The 22,402-nt window shown below is 36.8% G+C and overlaps 4 protein-coding genes across 7 annotated transcripts; 3 read left to right on the forward strand and 1 right to left on the reverse strand.

Annotated features, from left to right (window-relative positions):
* Window positions 1–1,751: 1,751 nt before the first annotated feature.
* LOC125194471 (omega-amidase, chloroplastic-like) lies at window positions 1,752–7,906 on the reverse strand. The gene is made up of 11 exons (XM_048092707.2): window positions 7,544–7,906; window positions 7,099–7,215; window positions 6,583–6,807; window positions 6,322–6,415; window positions 5,421–5,495; window positions 5,032–5,110; window positions 4,317–4,332; window positions 3,291–3,371; window positions 2,837–2,919; window positions 2,359–2,457; window positions 1,752–1,990 (listed from the first exon to the last, which is right to left on the reverse strand). The coding sequence occupies exons 1-10, from the start codon at window positions 7,781–7,783 to the stop codon at window positions 2,370–2,372; spliced, it is 1,098 nt and encodes a 365-aa protein (XP_047948664.1). The 5' UTR covers window positions 7,784–7,906; the 3' UTR covers window positions 1,752–1,990; window positions 2,359–2,369.
* A 105-nt stretch (window positions 7,907–8,011) lies between these two features.
* LOC125194472 (alpha/beta hydrolase domain-containing protein WAV2-like) lies at window positions 8,012–12,700 on the forward strand. 4 transcript variants are annotated; one of them, XM_048092708.1, is made up of 9 exons: window positions 8,012–8,249; window positions 9,318–9,353; window positions 9,487–9,565; window positions 9,843–9,897; window positions 10,097–10,213; window positions 10,999–11,163; window positions 11,586–11,823; window positions 11,919–11,954; window positions 12,363–12,700. In XM_048092708.1, exons 1-8 carry the CDS (start codon window positions 8,012–8,014, stop codon window positions 11,951–11,953), a joined length of 963 nt encoding a protein of 320 aa, XP_047948665.1. In that variant the 3' UTR covers window position 11,954; window positions 12,363–12,700. The 4 variants fall into 4 exon arrangements, with proteins under 4 accessions (XP_047948665.1, XP_047948666.1, XP_088912397.1 ...); XM_048092710.2 differs by having other exon boundaries at window positions 8,036–8,249; window positions 9,836–9,897; XM_048092709.1 differs by lacking the exon at window positions 11,919–11,954.
* Window positions 12,701–15,887: 3,187 nt separating this feature from the next.
* On the forward strand, window positions 15,888–19,804 carry LOC125194473 (PHD finger protein ALFIN-LIKE 4-like). The gene is made up of 5 exons (XM_048092711.2): window positions 15,888–16,072; window positions 16,252–16,284; window positions 17,340–17,568; window positions 18,164–18,299; window positions 19,368–19,804. Exons 1-5 carry the CDS (start codon window positions 15,976–15,978, stop codon window positions 19,623–19,625), a joined length of 753 nt encoding a protein of 250 aa, XP_047948668.1. The 5' UTR covers window positions 15,888–15,975; the 3' UTR covers window positions 19,626–19,804.
* Window positions 19,805–20,385: 581 nt separating this feature from the next.
* On the forward strand, window positions 20,386–22,305 carry LOC125194470 (ankyrin repeat-containing protein BDA1-like). Its single transcript, XM_048092705.2, has 2 exons — window positions 20,386–21,105; window positions 21,267–22,305. The coding sequence occupies exons 1-2, from the start codon at window positions 20,539–20,541 to the stop codon at window positions 22,086–22,088; spliced, it is 1,389 nt and encodes a 462-aa protein (XP_047948662.1). The 5' UTR covers window positions 20,386–20,538; the 3' UTR covers window positions 22,089–22,305.
* The last annotated feature ends 97 nt before the right edge of the window (window positions 22,306–22,402 follow it).

Below are 22,402 nucleotides of genomic sequence, written 5' to 3' on the forward strand. Positions count from 1 at the left end.
AATTAATCCGATCCACTCGGTTCAAGTAATCAGTCTTAAAACAATTTTCGTTTAAGCTAGGTCAGGCTAAAAAATTTATGGGTAGAAACTTTTAGCCCTAAACCTACTTGGTTATAAAAATATACTCCTACAGTCCTACTATAAAGTTAATTCATATCATAGGTTAGTAATAAAAAGATATCTTGTGTTATTATCCTTAAGTAACACATTCAACAAATATGTTATGGGTAGACCATATTTTGTAAAATACTAAAATTCTTTGTTAGGGCATCCACAGTTGGACGCCCTAAGCGACGTCCTATGCACCGCCACGTCAGCATTTTATCCTCCTCCCATTCCACCTGCAGTGGGCGGACTATAGCCCGTCCTAAGCGACGCCCTAAGCATTTTATCTGTTATTTAAATATTTAAATACTTCAAAATTTGGAAAAACAACTTCATTTTATTAAAATTCAAACATTATAATACGAAATAAAAAAACTACAATTTCTCAACGGCGGCGGTTGCGGTTCTAAACTTCTTCAATCATGTCGGTCATGAGCTGAGTATGGTCTTGTTGGTTGCGCATTGAGGCCTGTCGCTGCAGAACCGCACCGAAGCCCACCGGTAATCCTCGAGTGACAGGCGAGGTCGCCGTGCTGGAGCTAGATCCGGCTTCATCATCAACCCAATCGGTGACATGTCCACGTTCTTGTTCGACTATCATGTTATGCATGATGATGCACGCATACATGACGTCAGCGATGACTTCCTTGTACCAGAAACGCGCCGGACCTTTCAGGATTGCCCACCGCGATTGAAGCACCCCAAAAGCCCGCTCCACATCCTTCCGCGCGGACTCCTGCTTTGCCGCAAACAAGACTCTCCTCTCACAAATTGGGCAGCTGATCGTCTTCAAAAAAACAGGTCACCTTGGGTATATGCCATCGGCCAAGTAGTACCCCATATGATGTGAGCGGCCGTTAGCAGTGAACTGGATGGCCGGACCGCGACCCCTGCACTGATCGGCGAATAGGGTCGATGGGTTGAGGACGTTGATGTCGCTGTTCGACCCGGCTACACCAAAGTAGGCATGCCAGATCCAGAGGTGGTGGTCAGCGATGGCTTCTAGGATCATCGTCGGGTGGCTGCCCTTGTAGCCGCTAGTAAATTGGCCTCTCCACGCCGTCGGGCAGTTCTTCCACTGCCAGTGCATACAATCGATGCTCCCTAGCATCTCAGGGAAGCCGTGCACCGTCTCGTGCATCCGCATCAGGCTTTGGGCAATCATCAGCAGTCGGGCGTCGCAAATATGTGTCGCTAAAAGGCTCCACAACTAACTTACAAAATTTCTTGAGACATTTGCCGCCAGTTGTATCCCCGACATGAAGGTACTCGTCGAACATATCCGTTGTTGTGTCGTAGGCCAACTGGCGGATCGCAACCGTGCAATTCTGCAACGGCGTAAGTCCGGGTCTGCCGATCCCGTCCTATGCACCGCCACGTCAGCATTTCAAAAAAAAAACAAAACGCGTGAGCATCGTCCGCGTCGTCCACAGTGGCGGACGATGCGACGGACGATGGGGTATCCTCCGCGCATCGTCCACTGACGATGTATCGGGTACATCGTCAGCGGACGATGGTTAACCCATCGTCCGCGATGCTGCAGTGGCGGACGATGTGACGGACGATTTGCGGATGCCGTTAGATACATAAATTATTTGCCATATCGACAAAGTTGACTAGTCCATGGTTAGTTAGACCCACCTCGATTCCTCGAATAGAATATATCACATATATTCAAATTTCAAATTTCTTTCGAAAAAACAAGTCATGAGTTGAATAAATGTGCCTCGTTTCTATTCATTCCTACAAGCAATACAAAAGAGGGGCTGACTAGGTTTACATAAACCCATGTGCATTGCAACTTGAGTCTTGAGGAAAGAAAAACCAAAAGCTATTGCCGTTGTTAAGTAGAGACAGAATTGAATTCCAACAGACCAACAGTATCCTGCACATCAAATCATATTCTGTTAGGTAATAGACAGTGAATTAAATCGAGTAGTTTGGGCATTAGCCAATTATGAGAGAGAACAAAATCATGTCTTGTGACATGTTAACATTCCCACCACCTACAGTTAAAAGGCTATGGAGCAAGCTTCTAATTCAACTCAGTCATACCCAGTTTTCCACATGGATTAATGGGAGTAAATTTTTTTTAACCATTCTGAGTTAGGATATGCGCCCAATATGGCTAATGCTACATCAACTGAGCATTTATTGCGCTGCATGTTTCAGTTTATGCACGATTGGCTAGCTTGCATCGAAAAATCAAACCTCATCGACAGATATTGAAGTATGGTGGAAATGGTTAGTTACCTGCTTCCACCTTAACCAGTTTTTGTTGAGCCAAGTCTCTGGACATCAACAAGCTGGTAAAGATCTCCTCGTCGTTGTGTCTGGAATGGTAGGTATGTTCTGAAACACAACAAGAAATAGACAAGTTGAGATTGCCTAATCAGAGAGTTAATATTGAACTTGGATATAATTGTTAAAAGACTTTAAGTGCATCGATTGTGGTCATGAAAGAATCAAGGACGGGTAAAAGGTAAAATCTGTTTGGCCAAGAAACAAGATATGGATTTTATACATGCGAAGACATAAATGGGAAAGGATTAAGAGTTCTTTATTAATTTCACTGAAGAGAATGTTTTGCCATATCGTTTCAGATCTGAGATCTTCAAATTTAAGATAGACATTTTCGCTAAAAAGTAGTGCCAACGCAACTGTAATGGTAAACAATGATATGAATGCGCAATATAAAGCTATACTTGTGCGTGTAAATGAGCAACATTACCTTCTTTGCTCAATAAGGGAATAATCAATCTCGGATATGACTATCGCCTCGTCATGTTCTGTGGTTGCAAGTACTTCACCAAACTGCAAGATAGAGTTCCTTTATATGAATGTGAATTTAACTTTAATGAATTCATATTCTAAATTTTGTTCGATTTTCCAAACTCATTTTTTTCTCATTATATACTAATGAAAAAAATTGTACCCTAGTGTTTGCACGAGAGTTGTTGAGCCGTCAACACTAATAATTCATCAGTTATTGAACCATGATAGTTTTCTTATTCAACTCATTCTTGTCAAGAAACTCTTAAATCACTAGCACTTGGAATCATGCCATTTAAGTAAACTTATTCCACTTAAATCGGTATAAATAATAATATACTATTAACTTTAATTGACCGAAATTTAGAATAGGAATAAAAGTAAAATGCACCCTAACCTAATTGTATACTTACTGGCCCGACAAGAGTAGAATGCCCCCAAGCCACATAACTAGAACCAGTGTCTCTAGCTGGTGAACAAGTAGCTACATACAACTGCCAAACAATCACAACATTAATTTAGTTCGCATGCATTCATGTACTCTGTACATGTTAACTGATTAATTTCGTGGCTAATCATGCAAATACTGACCAGTTACAATTATGTTATGGTCAAGTTCATAGGAATTGGTCAATTTTATGACTAAATATACACATACATTGATTAGAGTAATAATCATGATAAAGGTCAGGTTCATGGTAATTGGTTGATTTGGTGGCTCTTACAGTGCAGATATGATACATTTAATTTAAACAGTTGCAGTTATACTATAAACTGTTTAAGTCATTATATCCTCAAATTTAGGGCTGAAATAACTAGACAGCTCCATTAAGGATTAAATGTCTTGTTAGTGATAGACTGATTTTAAAACAAAATAAGATCCACTATTTTAAGGATTTTTTAATAATGATAAATAGTTTTAAGTAATTCTTTGATTTGGATGTCTAATGACATTGTACTGAGTACATAATCAAGTAACCAACTGTTATACAGTACTTAAATCAATTTGACTTTCAAATCAGACATTAGGACTTAGGAGTCATATACATAGATGATAGAGGAAGAGAAACAGACTTCCTCAACCTAAACACAAAATTACAATCAAATTTTATGTTTAAATGCTAATAAATGACTCATTTAACCACTTCAAGTACTCATTCTAATGATAGAATAAAGGATAAATGGAAAAATCCTGTAGGCCAATTTTCATCTGTAGCCCTTTATAGATGATTAAAATCTCCAAGCAAATAATTCCATATCTTTAGTCAGAGACTCAGAATTGAATTTTGAGAGTTGTAGAACATTAAAATGGATGCGCACATTATGGCTAGTTGTATCATGTAAATACAATATGGAGTTATATCTGACTAATTTCAGGCTTTCAGCAGTCAGAAGCACATAACTCATAATACAATCAAAAGCTAGAAATAACAATATACCTGACAATCCGCTGCCCTGAATATTAAGAAGAAATGCATCAGTAATATAATTCAAACAACACATAACTTGAGGAAAGAATATATTCCTCAACCTATCCACTCTACCAGGAAGTAAATTTGCACACATGAGACAAAAGTTATTGACCATGCAAAATATTCATTAAAAGTTAATTCATCTAAGGATGCTTCTATAGAGTAACTGAGACTAGTCCACATCCACATTCCATATCACTATGTGATCTTTAAAAACTCATGGGCTAACTTCCTCACTACAAGCATTACATATAATCAAGATTTTGGCACAGATACAGAATGCTTATGACGTGTTAAAGACACCCACTTATAAGTTATAATCATGTGAAACGTCATTGATGTTATCAAATCAAACAAACATAAATAACACACTGTTAAAAACTCGTTCCTCAAATCAAGCTAGCAATAGATGACCATTCCAAGCTTCTAGCAGTAGGAATAGTACTGTGACGATTTCTATTTAGGCTTAAAGGAAGGACCATGTAAAGATACTACAATCATATGTTTGCCATCATTCTTATCCACAGAAAGAGACAGGCAATTCAGAAACTGATAATAGCAGTCTAGCATCTGATGTGAACTGCGGAAAATTAGCTAGTTCAATCAACCTAGGCAATCCCTCGTAATAATATCAAACATTAGCTACAGATCTTTGTAATAAGAAGCTTGGCCATTAGCTTACCGTGCCCGCTGCAATAACTCCCAATGAAGGGGACCAGTAGTCATGTTAAAGGCCCCTGGATAGCAAATCAAGTGGGCACCTATCAAATTAGAAGAGGCAGGTAATTAGGTGCTACAAGCCATGTAGATAAGAACGTTATTTTCATGATTTTTTTAAACCTTCTAAGTAGAACAACAAAACAACTGACATAGGTTAATCAAAATCACATTAATTTGATAAATGAATCAGCATTTTGTCTAAGCAGATCCTAATGGAGATAACTTTCAGCAAATAACCAGGCGTATAAGATTCAGTAAGAACCGGATTGACCTTATACATGTCTAGTAGAACTTTGGAAGAATCATTTAGAAACTTGAAATAGGTAACCTCGTAGCTATAACACACTGTACCTCTGGCAGCATATATCGCTGCTAGTTCTTGGAACCGAATGTCATAGCATATGCCTATACCAATACGTCCAACATCTACATAAAAGAGACTCTGGTTATACACTCAAGAAGCTAAAGTGTGTGTTCTGTAGTATAGAAGGTAATGCATAAAACCTCAGTAAAGTAAAATCATGTTTGACTGCATTAGTCGGCCAATCCAGGCAAAGTAACAAACCGAGCTTTCAACAGCTTATTTCAGCTTTTCATCAAAGAGGTGGCTATGCAAACATCATAAGGAGAAGGAAACTGAATATTCATCCAACTAAAGCATGATTGAATTGGCATTAGATGTGAAAAACTTAGAGCACACGATGAGACTGCTATGGAATTAGAAAGTGAAATCACTTGACAAGGCTGATGAGAAAAAGCTGTTCAGTATAAGACAAAAGAACTTTGGTGATATAAAAAAAGGAACTTCAATTCATAAATTTAAGGGTCCTTAACTTCAAAAATAAAGATATACTCCCTCCGTCCCAGATAATTCGGGTCACTTTGACCGGGCACGGGTTTTAAGAATTATAATGAAAAGTGGGTTGAAAAAATTAGTGGAATGTGGGTCCTACCTTTATATATTAGTTTTATAATAAAATGTGAGTAGAAATGAGTTAGTGGAATATGGGGTCCACTACCAAAAATAGTAAAAGTGAAGTGGGACAAATTAATCCGGGATGGAGGGAGTAGTAACTTCAAAAAATGCTAGAAAATTTTGAAAGGATACATTAAAAAGCCTTAAAAGCATATTGATCTTAACCTTCCACAACAAATACTTGATAAACAATTAAAATTTGTTGTACTGAATTTCATAATGGTATCATAAAGTTATTTAACTATAGTAGATTGAGAAATGAGAGCTACACAGAACCTGTGTCGACGATAGTGGGAGTCTCCCCTGCTGTAAGGGTCTTTGATTCTTTGAAGGTCATTTTACCAGGAATGTCAATGTCAAACAAATGAATCTGTAGACAACGAGAAGGACCTTCAATTACCATTCACCACACTAGACTTTCCAACAAGGTGAAGGAGTAGTTAGTTGAGAGATCCCAATAATTTCAGTAAATTAATTAAGGCTTTTGAAATGAAAGATTGTGTGCTGCTTTAATTTATTTCAAGAAAGAACGTGTACCTTCCTGTGCTTAGCTTTAAGCGTTCCATCTGTATCAAAGACACAGCAAGTATTATACAATCTGTCACCACTTCGTTCGGGGATTGAGCCACCAACTATCGTTATCTTTAGACTACGAGAAAGCTCAGACAGCATTGCTGTTGAAGGCGATGCATCACCACCAGCATCAATATCCTCTGCATATACTGGAAAACTATCATTTGAATATGGACTGTTCCAAATTTCCTGACACCAAGCACAAACAATGAAAACATATATTTAGCATTTCAAATCTATATTATCTTGACCCCTAAAACTATGCTTTGGTGACCATTAACATTCTGTCCGAGTACTTTCAAATCTGTATATTAGTTCAGTAATTATGTACAGTTAATACTAGGTTTCTTGCAATTCATTTTTAGGTGGACTCAAGATTCATTTTTGAACAGCCACTAGAAATGAATTACTAACAAAACAAGATTGTAAGAAACTAATTATGTGAGAACAAAAAAGAATCATTTTAAGCTTATGACTTACAGGAAGAAGAATCAGCTTAGCACCCTTTGCTGCAGCACCCTCGATTATATGACGAGCATGAGCAATGTTCTTTTCCTTGTCAGTAGTAACTGCTAGCTGGCAAAGTGCAATCTTAAACTGAAATAAGAAGCAGAAAAATTGTAAATTCATCCAAGTCAATAAATTCTCTATTCTCACCAAGTGCAAAGACATAAATCATCTTACAAATTATATTAGTACTACTACTATGTAACAAGGAGAAACAGAACATAACAAACGACCACACAAGAAACTTGAAGCTTGTACCTAGACACATAGAATCAACAAAATAGCCTTAACAAACAAAAATATGCCATGCCAACGAGCCCCAAATTTGAAAATTCGTAATACAAGGGAAAAATGATAGCACGCCACATTTGTGCAAAACTTTTGCGGAATATGAAAAAGGTGAATCAATATAAGTTGCCTTGGTAACGGGAGGAGTTGGTGGCGGAATTGCAGGTGGCACTCTAGCTTCCTCTGCGGAGGCCATTATGGTGGTTGTAGCCGATGAAATTGAACGGATGGACGTCGGGGGAAAACCACAGCTGCTTATTCTGGCGCGCAATGTCGAATTCTTAGATAGGTACGATCGGATTTTGGGAGAGAGTGAATGGGAAATTGAGGAATGGAGAGTTCGAATTTGAGCTGAGGAAGAGGAGAGCATCTTGAAGCAGGTGTAAAATTTAGTACTCACGCAGGTCGCTCTCTAAAATTTGTTTTCAATGGTAGGTAAAAAAGAAAAGTCCATTTTCCGTAAACGACGTCGTTTGGATCATTACACACACCTCTTTCAATTCTCTTTTCGCATCGATCGACGATCCATGCTACGCACTCGAATTCACCCTCGAAAGCACTAGAGAGAAAATCAAGGGAGAAGGGCGTGCGTCAATCCATGGTGTCGTTCGTGAGCGTCTTGCTCTATGGAGTTGGCGGAATTGTGGTAGCCGCCATGGCATTGCTCGTCGCTTTCCAGGAAAAGCTCGTCTACGTGCCCGTGCTGCCCGGCCTCACTAAATCCTACCCCATCACCCCTGCCCGCCTCCGCCTCCTGTACGAGGATGTCTGGCTCACCTCATCTGACGGCGTCCGTCTCCATGCTTGGTTCATCAAGTTCGCCTCCGATTGTAAAGGTTTGTGCCTTTGTTTTTAGGTTTCTGTGTCTGCTCTACTGAGTTTGGGTTCTTTGGAGTTGCGATTTAACTTCAATTAATGAATCTAAATTTTCTGATGATTCGACTCTAGATATTTAGGGATTTGTGGCATTGAGTTGAGTAGAAGAAGTTTCCGTATTCTACTTTGGCTAGTGTTATGGGGTGATCTCTGGATTTAGATGCTGCGTACTGATTTTTATGAGAATTAGTGGCTTCGAGTTTGGAAATTGGACTCGAGGCTATATAATTCACTTATTATGAACATTTATGTATGGCTTAATGAGAAATATTAGAACTGAGGCAGGAAAACAGGAATAGCATGCTGTAGAACTGCTGGCAAAATTATATTCTGAAAATACTTTTAGTTGATAGTAGTATCATTTTAGATTTACTTAGATACATAGTATGCATTAACAAGCAGAGTTCGGTGGTAGGGGCTGGTTAATTTCTTTGCCATATATGATTTGAATAGTAATTTTGTCTCAGTGCCAATATGATTAAGATACTAATCGTAGTTTAGTTTAGAATTTATGGTATCAGCTGCTAAAATGTGAGCAACATATCACTAACTAAACCAATATTAGTCTCATCTCTTCAGTTGATCGACTACTGTGTGGTAGTGATTAACTGGTGGTATAACAAATCACTAGATAATAGTATGAATATTTGTGTTGTTGATTGGAGAGTGGAGTGGATGGATGGGCAGTTTACTCTGGAACTTTGTCTTGAGGCCTAAGTTTCTCAAGTTTGGAAAATTATGGACATAAAAAGACCAGATATACATCTCTCTATTCTCTGTGCATTCAGTCAAAGACTCAAAGTAAAATAATGAAGAGGGTTGAAGGAGAGAAAATATTTGATGCTTTGACATTATCTAAAAAGAGCGTGGGTCTAGAAGTAGAAACATCTATTGAAAAATTATTACTCCAATATTATGTGCCTCCTTATTTCTAGCCTTCTCTTTTTCTGACTACCTTTGAATTTGAAACGCAAGTTATTATCGATTGGACTTACTAATGCTAAAACATGTTTTCATGACTTTTTCAGGTCCAACTATTCTCTTTTTCCAGGAAAATGCAGGCAGTATCCCTTTTATTGTTCTTTATTGGTAATTTGACAATGTCTGATGTGTAGAGGACAAGAGGTAGCTCCCAGTGTTTCGTATTTGGGAAGTCACTTGTGCATATCTTGTTGGGCCTTGACTAATTAATTACAGATATTGCTCATCGTCTTGAAATGGTTCGGGTTATGTTACAGCGATTGCAATGCAATGTTTTCATGCTTTCATACAGAGGGTGAGCAGCTTTTCTAGAATGCAGATTGCAACCAGAGTTTGTTATCCTTTTTATGTGTGTACTGTGTATCAACTTGCATCTAGTTCGAAGTGCTGCCTATGGAATACATGTATCATTTTCTTCTGAAAATGCTTTATCCTAGTCTAGTTTACCTCTTTCCTTACTATTTCTGCTCTTATTCTCCCATCCCCTTTTGATGGTATTCTCGGTACATTTGGTCATTATGTGCTTGCTTATTTAAATGAATTAGCTTAATTTTCTGCCTTGAAGTTTTCAGTTATGGAGCTAGTGATGGGTTCCCTTCACAACATGGCATCACTAAGGATGCTCAGGTTTGCCTTCTGCTCCTGATATTTTACATAAAAAAGTCTTGCAATCAATTCTGTAAGCCTTTACTTAGAGAGGACGAGGATTACCGTTTTCTGCAGTGTTTTTATATTTAATTTTAATTTTTTTACTTCTATTTTTCCTGGGGGTTGATATGGGTTGGATGCAACTCATAATAATTCATGCCATTTTCCCACTAAACAGGCTGCTTTGGACCATCTGGTTCAAAGAGTAGATATAGACACTTCCAGAATTGTGGTCTTTGGAAGGTCTCTTGGGGGAGCTGTTGCAACTGTGCTAGTTAGAAACAACCCAGACAAGGTAATATCACCCCTACAGGCTGAGAACCATTGTTCTTTTTCATCTTCCATACTTTTTTTATTCTCTCCCTCCTGAGTGATTTTGTATAGGAGGGGAAACCTTCCTTTGAATACTGGTGCCATATTGTGCATAAACTTCTGCTCTATGCATCTAAACTGCTCCTACAGATCAACTGATGTATATAAGCAACCGTTTCTTTTACCTTTATCATTGTACTTATAAATAATACTCATATCTTTTGATATCATGCTAATGGAGTAGATAGTGGCACAACTACGGATTGCAGTTGTGAACTTGTGATAATGTGGATTAAAAATTTAAAATACACATTAACTAATGTGGAAGTTGGAATACTGTACTAATATGTATTGGCAGCATGCTCCATTTGCCTCGTACTTTGTACTTATCATTTCCTAGTTTGTTCTAAATTTTTTAATGTTGGGAATTGGGAAATTGCATGTAAAATGCAAACTAACACAAACTCTGACATTTGCATTTTACTTTTTTATGCAGCAATGTTGGTTTTAATGTGTCACCATCTCCTCTCCTCAAACTTTCATATCCATTTAATTCTATAGTGATGGGTTGCTAGCCTTTTAGCATTTGCTTTTCATTTTCAAGTTTTAGAAATATGATGTAGTCTGGAACAGTTGCACTCCTTGCTTGACTCGCTCTATGACTAATTTTAGATACAATACTTTTAGCTTATATTGTTTCTGTCCTATTGGAGTTAGTGAAATGTACCCACCCCTTCTCATAGTATCATGCTTTCTCTGCTATCACAGGTAGCTGCACTGATACTGGAAAATACTTTCACATCCATTTTGGATATGGCTGGCGTTATCTTACCATTTCTGAAGTGGTTTATTGGAAAAGGTGGTTCCAAGGGTCCTAAAGTTCTTAATTTTCTTGTTCGCTCCCCCTGGAGCACCATTGATGTTATTGGAGAGGTGAGGCTACATGTTGATAGAGTCTATTATTTTACACATGTTCTGCTTATGGTTATGTGGGTGTCTTGCCAAAAGTATGCTGGCAATAAGCTCCATGTGGCTTAAAGCTTAAAAGGCTCAGAATTTTATGTTAGAATATGAGTCTTTATCAAATTCAGTTGCTACCAATAAATTTAAGATAAGTGATCAATTCAATAATTCTTGCCGTACACCAACTGCTGGCGATTTTCAAATGTGAATTAACCATGCTTATCTCAATCCCTTCAGTCTATCAGATTTGTATATATACGGGCTACATCTCGTCAATCATTCCTTTCCAGTAATACTCTGCCATTATTTAATTTTGTCATTTGTGAAAGAGAAGTTTTGTGTTAATTATGATAAAAGTATTCCCTAACATCTTATGTTCTTAACCTGCATAGGTCAAACAACCAATCCTTTTCCTTTCTGGACTGCAAGATGAAATGGTTCCCCCATCTCACATGGAGATGCTATATGCTAAAGCAGCTGCACGTAATCAGCAGTGTTTATTTGTAGAATTCCCTACGGGCATGCATATGGATACATGGTTGTCTGGTGGTGATCGCTATTGGAGAACAATTCAGGAGTTCTTGGAAAAAACAGTTCCAGAAAAGAAGGATAGTGGCTCCTCTAAAGCAGGTAAGTTTCTGGATTTATTTTGCTCCTATCTCCTGAATATCTACGCTGCACTGTACTCTCTGTAGCTGGATTTTGACTTCAATTTACCACGTTAGGTATTCCAAACTTCAAGCTGAGGCACCATCTTTAGAGTAAGAATGATGATTCATCTAGGCCCAAATGTCTATTTATTCTGCTTCTTGTCTATTAGTTATATTTATGAAGCAGCAAGGTGGTCTGCTATTCATGAGCATGTTATTACTCTTTAATGCTGGCCCTTTATAGCTCTACCCTTTACAAGAAGAATATGGACTCTGTTGTTCCAGACTCTGATTCTGTAAATTTCTCCTTATAGCTTTCGATTCTAGACATGTAACTAAGCATCTAACTGTATTCCTTGCTTCCCCTGTGTACATCTCTAGTTTTTTATCTCTTGTATTGTGCTTTGAGAAAATTATGAGGCACCTATAAATAGGGGCAAATCCTTTGCAGAGTTGGATTTTTTTTCCGACCAATTGTTGCCTCATACTTTTTGCTATAATATTTTCTGTTTCTTTCAGATTAATGTGGGGGTTTTGTGCTGGGATGTGGAGTTTTAGTAACTAAAATTTGCAGTAACTGAAAGCAATGTGGTTGAAGATGGCTGCTACAATTCGTGTCATTAAGAGCTTCTCTCTGAGGCACAAATTTTGTACGACAGAGGTCGGAAGCTTTATGGTATATATGAGCTGGCCCTGGTATATACTGCACCATTTCCAATCTAGAATAATTGTATTTGTATGAACAACTTAGAGAAAATACTTTTCTTTTATAGGTAAATGGAATTGGTGGCTTTTAGTGTCTATTAGTTTGGACCTAATCGTAGTGCATGCTAATATGAACATATTTCTTCGTCTCATCGTATTACCTCAAGTTCTGTTGTTGGCTATATTATCTTTATCTTTTGTTTCAAATGCTATGGAGCATACAGTTAAAAGTCTATCCCTCTGTCCCATAGAAATATGTGTACTTTCTATTTTCGTCTATCTCATAAAAATATGGGCATTTCCATTTGTGAAGGGTTGTCTCCAACTTATTCCTCATATACGTCAATTGATTTATAACTTATATCACTATGACCTACCACTACAATTCATTAAACACTAATAATAATGTGGGTTTCACTATCCACTAACATTACTTTAACTATTATTATTTTTCTCTATCTTACTTTACGTATTATGCATTAGTTTCCGTGTCATTTTAAATATACATATTTTTATGGGCGTGTTTGAATTGAAGTTTAACTTTCATTTAGAACACAACCATTTTGCTACAATGCTTTTATTGGTTTTTCATTTTTATTTGTGGTGTTTGAATTGATGGTATGTTATCTATAGTTCTTAATAATACATGTTTGGTTTGTTATATAAAGTCATGTTATATTAGGAAATTTCAAAATTATCCTTTGACCTTTTCTATATTTTCAAGACTAAGAGCTATATTACTAATTGGATGCAATTTAAGATTGAAATAGTGTTGCATAGGTTATTATCATTGAATTTTTCATGATAATAAAATAATCATTTCCAGCCTTAATTTAACGAGCCCTTGCCCATTGAACAAGCCGCACAGAAAATTTAAGCAACAAATCAAACACTAGATTGAGTCATTTAATGCACTTTAAATATCCCTGTCTACCAATTTAAACACACTCTAATAATAATGTGAGTTTTACTATTTACTAACACTACGTTAACTAGACAGATGCTTGCATACATAATATTATACTCCATCGGTTTCCTAAAAATAGAAACTTTGCAAACGGTACAAATATTAATGTAAAATTGGTAAAGTAAGAGAGAGAAAAAAAATGGGTAATGTTAGAGGGAGAAAGTAAAAAAAATATTGAAATTAGTGTTAGTGAATTGTGAGACTCATTTTCTAAAATGAAGAGTTTCTACTTTTAAGAGAGACGAAGAAAGTGTTTATATTTGAAGGAAACTGAAGAGAGTATATATAATGTTGAACTTGGCTAAAAATCCCCCTCTTAGATGATACTCCGTTCCATATAAAAATGACATAATTTATTTTTAGTTTATCTTAAATAAGAAGGCATATTTCTATTTCTTAAAACTCTCTCTCTAGTCCATTAGATTTGAAAATGGAGATCTAGATTCAATCTAGATTTTAGATAATTTTTGTGCATAATCTGTATTATTGCAGATGTGCAGGATAATTTTGTCCATATGGGAAAACATTAGACATTTAATTATATATACTCCTATAAGCTAACAACTTTATCCATAAGGGAACATTAGACATTTAATTTAGTCCATGACGTGAGTATCGAGTAATAATTGGTGATAAATGTTTTTACCATTCTAAGAAGAGCATCAAATGGAAAACCTGGTATCAATATGTATTAATTCAAGAAATTTAGGTTTTTCTTGGCTGATTTCTTTACAACAATATAGTTTACTATACATTCTTTACCAAATTCATAATCTTTTCATTGGACATACTTACAAGGACATCCAGCTAGGGGTAAACAAGTGCATTAATTGGATGCATAATAAGCTTCTTTTTTTTATTTCTTCCCATTTTGAGTGTCAACAAAAATTTCTGAACAACTCCTGGATATATTTCTCAAATTGGTAAAGAATGGGCTTTTGCTAGAAAAGCATATCAACCAGTACAATACCCCTACTAGACTAGTGGGATAGTTTCTTTATTTCCACCTGAATAATGCAATAAAAAAATATTCAGAAAACCAAATACTAATATTAGAAGTATAATAATGCTCATACGCCCGTTTTATTTTGTTTCTAACATATAAAAACACACAGCCTTACGGTAAAAGTTCAGATGCGATATTGCAATATATCAAAAAATATGAACGATTCAGCTCAAAATAATTGTTATAGATATATATATATATATACATTGCTACTGCTTCTACAATATAGGTTAAAATTCTTTTCTTTAAATTTGTTCGACTTTTTTTATTCTAGAAAGCAAGTGTAATATCTTCTACTCTTACACAGTATGTAAAAATCCATATTTGATGACTTCACAAAAAAAATTGATTGTCAATAACATTTTAACCATATTAGTGATTTAAATGTCATTTTAATTACAAAGGTAAGAAACATTTTAAATTTTAAAAAAATACTAAAGAAAAATAAATATGAAAAGGGATTCTTCTCCTTAAATTTTTAATTTAAATGCAATTAAGTTACTACTTTTGTCAAAATATTTTTGACTATTAATTTTTTGACAAAACCATTAAATACGGACCAAAACATAATATTTACGATCAAAAGATATAAAATTTTATGTGTAAGACCAATTTTTTTTGAGTTGAATGTAGATGGCCAATTTAAAACTTAGTCAAACTATATAGTTCTTTCAATAAAAATGCATAATGTAAAATAACATAGTTTTTCGAAGGTAAAAACATATCTAGGTTCCTTGTGTTATTGTATTTTGTTTATTAAGATCCTTCTACAAATTTTTGGTTTATTAGTTTCTTACCAGTGTATTTTAGTTTCATTAGAGCATTTTATAATTTTTTATTTCATTAGACCCATATACTAATTCATATTGATATAATTATACTTTATTTTTAATTTGGTTGGATATTTATTGGACTTAGGAATTTAATTATATATATATTTTTAAATAATATCCTTTTTCTTTTCATATTTATTTTAAAATTAGTTCAGCTGCAAAATCGACTAAAGAATTATTGGAAGAAATGAAAAATTAATTGATATTCTCTATTACAAACTTATATATTTACCATTTTTTAAATGATTATGAGTTGATAATATAACTAAATTAATTTAAAAAATAAATAAAAGAAAACAATTTAAATAACAAAAATAATTAATTAAATTATAAAGTCAGTTAAATAAAAATTTAACCAAAAAATCTCCTAAATTAGAATGTAAGTAAAAGGATATGAGGAAACAAAAGATATATCGATAGACTGAACATAAATATATTTGTTTTTATTATAAAATTTGAAAAGTGTGATGTTGACTCGAGAAAGGGGTCAATTTGGTCGCCCTTTCAACCAAATTCCATTCATGCCCCCCAATTGTGTTTCCCTCTTCTATAATTCTCCAATTCCTTATTTTCACACCATTACTCTCTTCTATAACTCACTGCACCGTCTTCCTCTCTGTCATGGACGGAGCTTCGGTCAACAATCCTCGCACAGTTGAGGAGGTTTTCAAGGATTTCAAGGGCAGACGCAATGCCTTGATCAAAGCCCTTACCACTGGTATCTTTTTTTCCCTTCTAATTCACTTATCCGTTGGTGGTGTATGCTTCTAGTTTAATTCACTTTTATTTATGCTTGCTAGAGTTAGGGTTCCTGTTACTCGATTGTATTGCATTCTGCTAAATTTGTTTTTACTCGTCGGCTTATTTCTATTTGTTTATTTATTTTGCCTTTTTCAGAGGTTGAAGAGTTCTTCCAGCAGTGTGATCCTGGTGAGTTAGGTTAAATTTTGTCTCAGGTTACCCGTTTCGTTGATTTTTCGTCAGTTAATTTTTTTAGTATTTTTGGCATGTATTATCATTTCAGTTATTTGGTATGCATAATTAGCTTTATAGTGTGCTATACACGGGATTTATATATTGCAATTTTGGGGTTCGGGTTATTTCTTCTTTAGCAAATTCTTGCAGTGTAAATTTTGTTATTTAAGTCTGTATTTGCTGCGCGTGTCCAAAATTTTCTGTTGGTATATGGTTCTGCTGTTAAATGTTCTTTGATTGTCGAATGTAGTTAAGTACCTACATATTAGTGGAGTCATTTTGCCATTTTTGGTACGTTCCATAGTATTCGAGTCATTTCACTTTTTACTAACACATTTCTTCTCACCTATTTTACTCTCTCTTGCTTTATTCTCTCTTCATCTTTCTACCTTTTTCACTTCCTACTTTATTCTTCCTTCACTTAACTCACTTAACACATTCTTTCTTAAATCGCGTGCCGAAAAGAAACTTCTCCACTGCCGCGGAACGGAGGGAGTACTATACTTCAATAGCATGTAAATTACACGGATTGGTTTACTTGCCGAATGCAGCGGACTGAATCTTAGGATTCCTACATATGAACATGCATCTTGTAGATATGGCATCTTTGATATTCTATAGCTTCTGCTAATGCTGTGTCAAATTGCTTTCGTATCCATACAGTGTGGTGGCACTTTTATGAATATGCTTTGTCTGTTCATGTACATGGTTAGCATATTATAACATGTATACCATTTGTATTGTTGTATTGACTGTTGAGTCATGCATGAAGATCTGACTGTTTAACTTCTACAAAACACACAGGTAGCAAAATCTGTTAGGCAATTATTTATATGTATCCAGCGTTATACAGTGACCACCAACTATGTATGTATGTATGTATGTATGTCATTAGTCTATAGTGAAGGATACTATCGTTTATTTATATAATCTGCGACCAGATAATCATTCGATAAAAAAATTATACTATAAATGACACTGCTGCTGTTAATATAATGGATATTTTACAGATAAGGAAAATCTCTGTCTTTTTGGATTGCCTACTGAGCAATGGGAAGTAAATCTTCCTGCTGAGGAGGTGCCTCCAGAGCTTCCGGAACCTGCTTTAGGAATAAACTTTGCTAGAGATGGAATGCCAGAAAAGGACTGGCTAGCTCTTGTTGCTGTCCACAGTGATGCATGGCTACTTTCTGTTGCCTTCTATTTTGGTGCAAGATTTGGTTTTGATAAAGCTGACAGGTAATGATTTTTGTAAGTTGTGAATTTATTTGAATACTCATACGCTTTAACTTTTATTTTACCATAAATAATTCCCTTATTCTTTTATTTGTTTTGATGTATTATAGTATTGCTTAGGTGATTTCCTCTTCTTATTGTGAAAAGCTAATATATACTAATTTTTCTCCATTCCTTCGTTAATGTGTGCTAAATTTCTATCTAGTCAATCTAAGAAAATATTCTATCTAGTCATGCTACTCTTCCATGTATTGAAGCATGATCATGCATACCTAAAGTTAGCACTTCATAATCATCTATATGTTCCGAATATAACTTTCTACCCCTTGAGAAAAATAATAAGAATACCATCTTACTTGTGGTCCTGGTATCTTAGGCTGAAGTTTCATTACCTAAACAAAATTTTGGTCTTGATTGCCAACCCCTTTAATTTATTGTTCCTTACTACTAAGATAAGGATACTATAGTGATTGTAGATTTGTATATATAGTTTAAGTTAGTATATTGTATCTTCTGTGCAGTTCTGTATGATGGCCCTAACTTAATTTCTTTTAATCTGTGATTACTCCAAGCTTCATTCTGTTGGTGGTGGATGCAGGAAACGTCTATTCAATATGATAAATGATCTTCCGACCATTTTTGAAGTTGTCACGGGTGCTGCAAAGAAGCAAGTAAAAGACAAATCGTCCGTCTCAAACCATAGTGGCAGTGCATCCAAGTCAAATCCAAAATTGGTAAATGAAATAACCTTTTTCAATTGATATCTTGGCTCTTGCATTGCCAAAACATTAGTCCTATTCTCTTATTTTGGAAGACATGAGTTATGAGTACATTTAAACAAGTTGATAATATATGTGTTGGTGTTGCGCTCTGCTCGATTAAAATGGGCCTATATTTTCTCCGCTGTAAAGTGAAGTGAGCTATAAGCTAGCAATTAGATTTTCCACTACCTCGTGACCAAAGATATATCTGGCACATGACTGTAACTGTCCATTCTTTTCTTTACTTTATTCAGGTAAACCATTATAATTTAAAGGTAGGATTAGAGATGAATAAACTCTCCCTTTTCACCCTTCCTTCTGGTCCTCCTATTATGCAGAATTCGAAGATCTTTTCCCAGTTTGGTCCCCCATCCTGAATCTTGAAGTAACCATGTCGAGGAAGTTTAAACTGTAGCCCAATATTTGGTTGTAATATATACTCCCTATATAATTTCAGGACCTCAAAAAAATGCTTACTAGGAACTCTAGGATCTAACCAGCTAAATATCATATCCTATAGGTTTGAGGCTGAGCTATACACCCCCACCTTAATAACTGCATGAATTTATTTTGCATCGCATTCTTATGCACTTGAGTTGCAGAATGAACCAAAACATGATTCAGCATATGTCATCACTGGGCATGAGTTCTGGCGTCATAACTCATAGGTTACACCTCATCAAAATGTCTGCGAATTCTGTCAATTAGTACTATTCTTGCTTTTTAATCTGCTAAGGCAGGATCAAGCTGTTCGCTTTACCTACTTTTTCGGGCTGGTTGTGTTCCAAAACAACTGATTTATTTTGAGGAAACGCAAGAAATTTTGGTAATTTAATGATGTTATGAGGGCATAGTTCAAGCAATTGATGTGTCATAATGACTTTGTTCATTATTGGATATTGTTAGCATGTTTCTAATCTTTCGAAGGAAAGAACGAATGTTCCATTCTTTTAAATGATGGTTGTGATTATTTCGCTGCACATTATTTCCTCGTCTGTATCTAAAAAATTGAAACAATCTTGTTTTTTCTGTGTATGACAGGGGAGAATGTCAAGGCCCCAACCAAAGGATGAGGATGAGGACGAGGATGAGGGATTGGATGATGAGGAGGAAGATGAGCATGGGGAAACCTTGTGTGGAGCATGTGGTGAGAATTATGCCTCAGATGAATTCTGGATTTGCTGTGACATATGTGAGAGATGGTTCCATGGTAAGTGCGTCAAGATCACTCCAGCTAGAGCAGAGCACATCAAGCAGTACAAGTGCCCAACCTGTATGAACAAGAGAGCCCGGCCTTGAAATCCCATCTTCTAATGCTCGTATGATTCATCTCTAGGTTGAGTACTGCTGCTTATTGCTTTATTTGGATTGGTTAGCTACTTTTTTCTCGTTGGTTTTTAGATCTAACTGTTGATTGTAGAGACTAGTATTGCATTGCTTCGTCTCCATAACATTTAAATTGTCTAGTTTACTTTTAATTGTTCTCTCTTAGCAACTAATTTCAATTCAACTAGTAAGTAAAAACTAAAAGGCTATGGTTAGATGACACTTGACAGTTTCCCAACTAAGCTTTGTATGTATATTCTTCAAAGTTCAAACAATATAGTACATCGCTGTGTTAGTTTGACAAAACACTGTTTTGTGCATATTATCCACTAATGAAAAAACAATCGTGCTTAGATGATGTGTTACACAGTAGGAATCAGGAATGAAGTTGGATTGCTAGTCACGTGTGAAATGACCTTTTATTGGATCATGGAATAATTAACTAATAATTAAAAATTCAACTCTTTGATGACAGCTATCCTTCTCGAACACACAAGCATATGTTAATTTCCATAGTCCATACGCATTTTTATACCAAAAATCACTTAGCAAATACATTGAAAATACCCAAAAAAATAAAATCAAACACTTCCCCTAGACTTCCGCACGCCAATATATATTAAATTGATGAAATGAGTAATAATTAATGATTGGATTGAAATAAAAGAATTTATTTTCTTCAAGTGGAATTTCGATGGCAGGTTTTCTTGTTTGTTCCATTTTCGTCACATGCTTTCATATTATTAACAGAATTTGATAAAAAGAATTAGGCACAGCCAGCCAGTCAACCACCGCACTTTGAAAATACTATATAAGCAAAAGCATTTCCGCCGGTGGTCAACAGAGACTTCTTAGAGAGAGAGAGAGAGAGAGAGAGAGAGCGAGAATGGAGAAGAAGCTGTCCGAGGCAGCCTTGCAAGGAGATGCAACCGTGCTACACCAAATCCTAACACAAGATCCGCTGATACTGGACAGGATCATCGTCTCCTGCCTCTCCGAAACCCCGCTCCACACGGCCGCCGCTCTCGGCCACCTCCCATTCGTCAACCTACTTCTCTCCCGGGCACCGGCCTTGGCTGCCGAGCTCGACTCGCGAGGCTGCTCGCCGCTGCACCTCGCGGCGGCCAAGGGCCACGCCGATGTCGTCAGGGAGCTCGCGGCCGCCGATTCCGGATTCGTTCGGAACGCGGACGGGAGGAACCCCCTGCACGTGGCGGCGGCCAAGGGGAGGGTGGCGGTACTGGCGGAGATGGTGCGAGTCAACCCTGAGTGGATCCAGGCCTTGACGGACCGGGACGAGACCGGTTTGCATCTGTGCGTCAAGTGGAATAGGACGGATGCGGTTAGGGTTTTGGGGGAGGAGATGAGGAGCCGCAACGGCGACGTTTTGAATTGGAAGGATTGTGAGGGAAATACCGCTCTGCATATTGCAATCACTCACAAGCACCTTCAGGTCACTTCAATTTCTTCTATTTAAGCCTTGATTTTGTATTGATCATGTTCTGTTTATGTGAATTAATTGGTCCTGATAAATGATAATCCTCTTCTTCCCACCAACTAAATTCACCAATTTTCAATGGATCTGATGAAGATAATTTGATTTGAATTGAACAGATCATCGAGTATTTGGTAACATTGAACGGATTGCAAGTGAATGCGTTGAATAAGAGTGGATTGACAGCTCTGGACGTATTGGGACAGAGTCCACGAGGCCTGAGAGATATGGAGATTGAACATCTACTCAGGAAGGCCGGGGCTTCAAATGCTAAGGATCTGCATTTGATCAGCAACGATTGGGCTCCGGCTACAATGAAGAAGACCAACACAAGAGCATTGTCTACAAAGAAGACGAAAAAGTCCGCGGACTGGCTGGGGAGGAAGCGTAGCTCATTGATGGTGGTGGCTTCTCTGATTGCAACGGTGGCATTTCAGGCGGGGCTGACTCCTCCGGGTGGCGTCTGGCAGGATGACTACGTGATAGACGAGGACGGGAACGCTGTGGCTGACCCTCACTCAGTCGGACACGCGGTGATGGCCTATAAACAGCCCAAGGAGTACGGGATCTTCATGATATGCAACACAGTGGCGTTCCTGTCGTCTCTGAGCATAATCTTGATACTGGTGAGCGGGCTGCCGCTGACAAAGAGGCGGTGGATGTGGGTGCAGATGGTGATCATGTGGATCGCCATCACGGCCCTGGAGGCCACGTATTTCATCACGCTCACGGGCATGTCGCCTGATGGTGTCGGGAGCATGCTAAGGGAGGTCACTGAGAAGTCGGTGCTGGCGTGGATGACGGTTATGGCGGTTGTTTTCATGGGGAATGTTGTGAGGCTGAATTTGTGGGTTCTTAGAAAGTATGGATGGATTAAAGAGAAGAAGAGACGGTCGGAAGGTGTTGATGATGATGATGATCAAGAAGATGTTTTTGATTAGCAACTCTGTTTTTTGAATCAGGAAATGCAACTGTGGAGTGCTTGATTTTGTTGAGTTATAGTACCATTTTTACCTTGTTTAATCCTGTAGTTGTACATAGCATAGCATTTTTCTCTCTCATCTGATTCTATGGTTCCATTCTTAATTTATTGTTTGTTTGTAATATAAAAGAGAAATATATTCAAGAGAAAATTGTATGGATTACTTGTTTTCTTAAGACGAGCCTCATGGTCTCATCACTCATGGACATATTCCAAGTTTCCAACCAGTATGAGCATTAACTGAATTCTAATATACGAGAGTTCAACGCTGTC

The sequence above is a fragment of the Salvia hispanica genome, chromosome 4, assembly GCF_029641045.1.
Source record: "Salvia hispanica isolate PSC_SH4W2 chromosome 4, Shi_PSC_v1, whole genome shotgun sequence".
NCBI lineage: Eukaryota > Viridiplantae > Streptophyta > Magnoliopsida > Lamiales > Lamiaceae > Salvia > Salvia hispanica.

Excerpts from the sequence above, each read along its gene's own strand:
- LOC125194471 (XM_048092707.2), bottom strand. The coding sequence starts at position 7,783 with ATGCTCTCCTCTTCCTCAGCTCAAATTCGAACTCTCCATTCCTCAATT. Across the intron at positions 5,111-5,420 it reads AGCGATATATGCTGCCAGAG|GTGCCCACTTGATTTGCTAT; the intron begins GTACAGTGTGTT and ends CTAATTTGATAG. Across the intron at positions 2,920-3,290 it reads ATTCTACTCTTGTCGGGCCA|TTTGGTGAAGTACTTGCAAC; the intron begins GTAAGTATACAA and ends TCTATCTTGCAG.
- LOC125194472 (XM_048092708.1), top strand. The coding sequence starts at position 8,012 with ATGGTGTCGTTCGTGAGCGTCTTGCTCTATGGAGTTGGCGGAATTGTG. Across the intron at positions 9,898-10,096 it reads GCATCACTAAGGATGCTCAG|GCTGCTTTGGACCATCTGGT; the intron begins GTTTGCCTTCTG and ends CCCACTAAACAG. Across the intron at positions 10,214-10,998 it reads TTAGAAACAACCCAGACAAG|GTAGCTGCACTGATACTGGA; the intron begins GTAATATCACCC and ends CTGCTATCACAG.
- LOC125194473 (XM_048092711.2), top strand. The coding sequence starts at position 15,976 with ATGGACGGAGCTTCGGTCAACAATCCTCGCACAGTTGAGGAGGTTTTC. Across the intron at positions 16,073-16,251 it reads GATCAAAGCCCTTACCACTG|AGGTTGAAGAGTTCTTCCAG; the intron begins GTATCTTTTTTT and ends TGCCTTTTTCAG. Across the intron at positions 18,300-19,367 it reads CCAAGTCAAATCCAAAATTG|GGGAGAATGTCAAGGCCCCA; the intron begins GTAAATGAAATA and ends TGTGTATGACAG.
- LOC125194470 (XM_048092705.2), top strand. The coding sequence starts at position 20,539 with ATGGAGAAGAAGCTGTCCGAGGCAGCCTTGCAAGGAGATGCAACCGTG. Across the intron at positions 21,106-21,266 it reads TCACTCACAAGCACCTTCAG|ATCATCGAGTATTTGGTAAC; the intron begins GTCACTTCAATT and ends TGAATTGAACAG.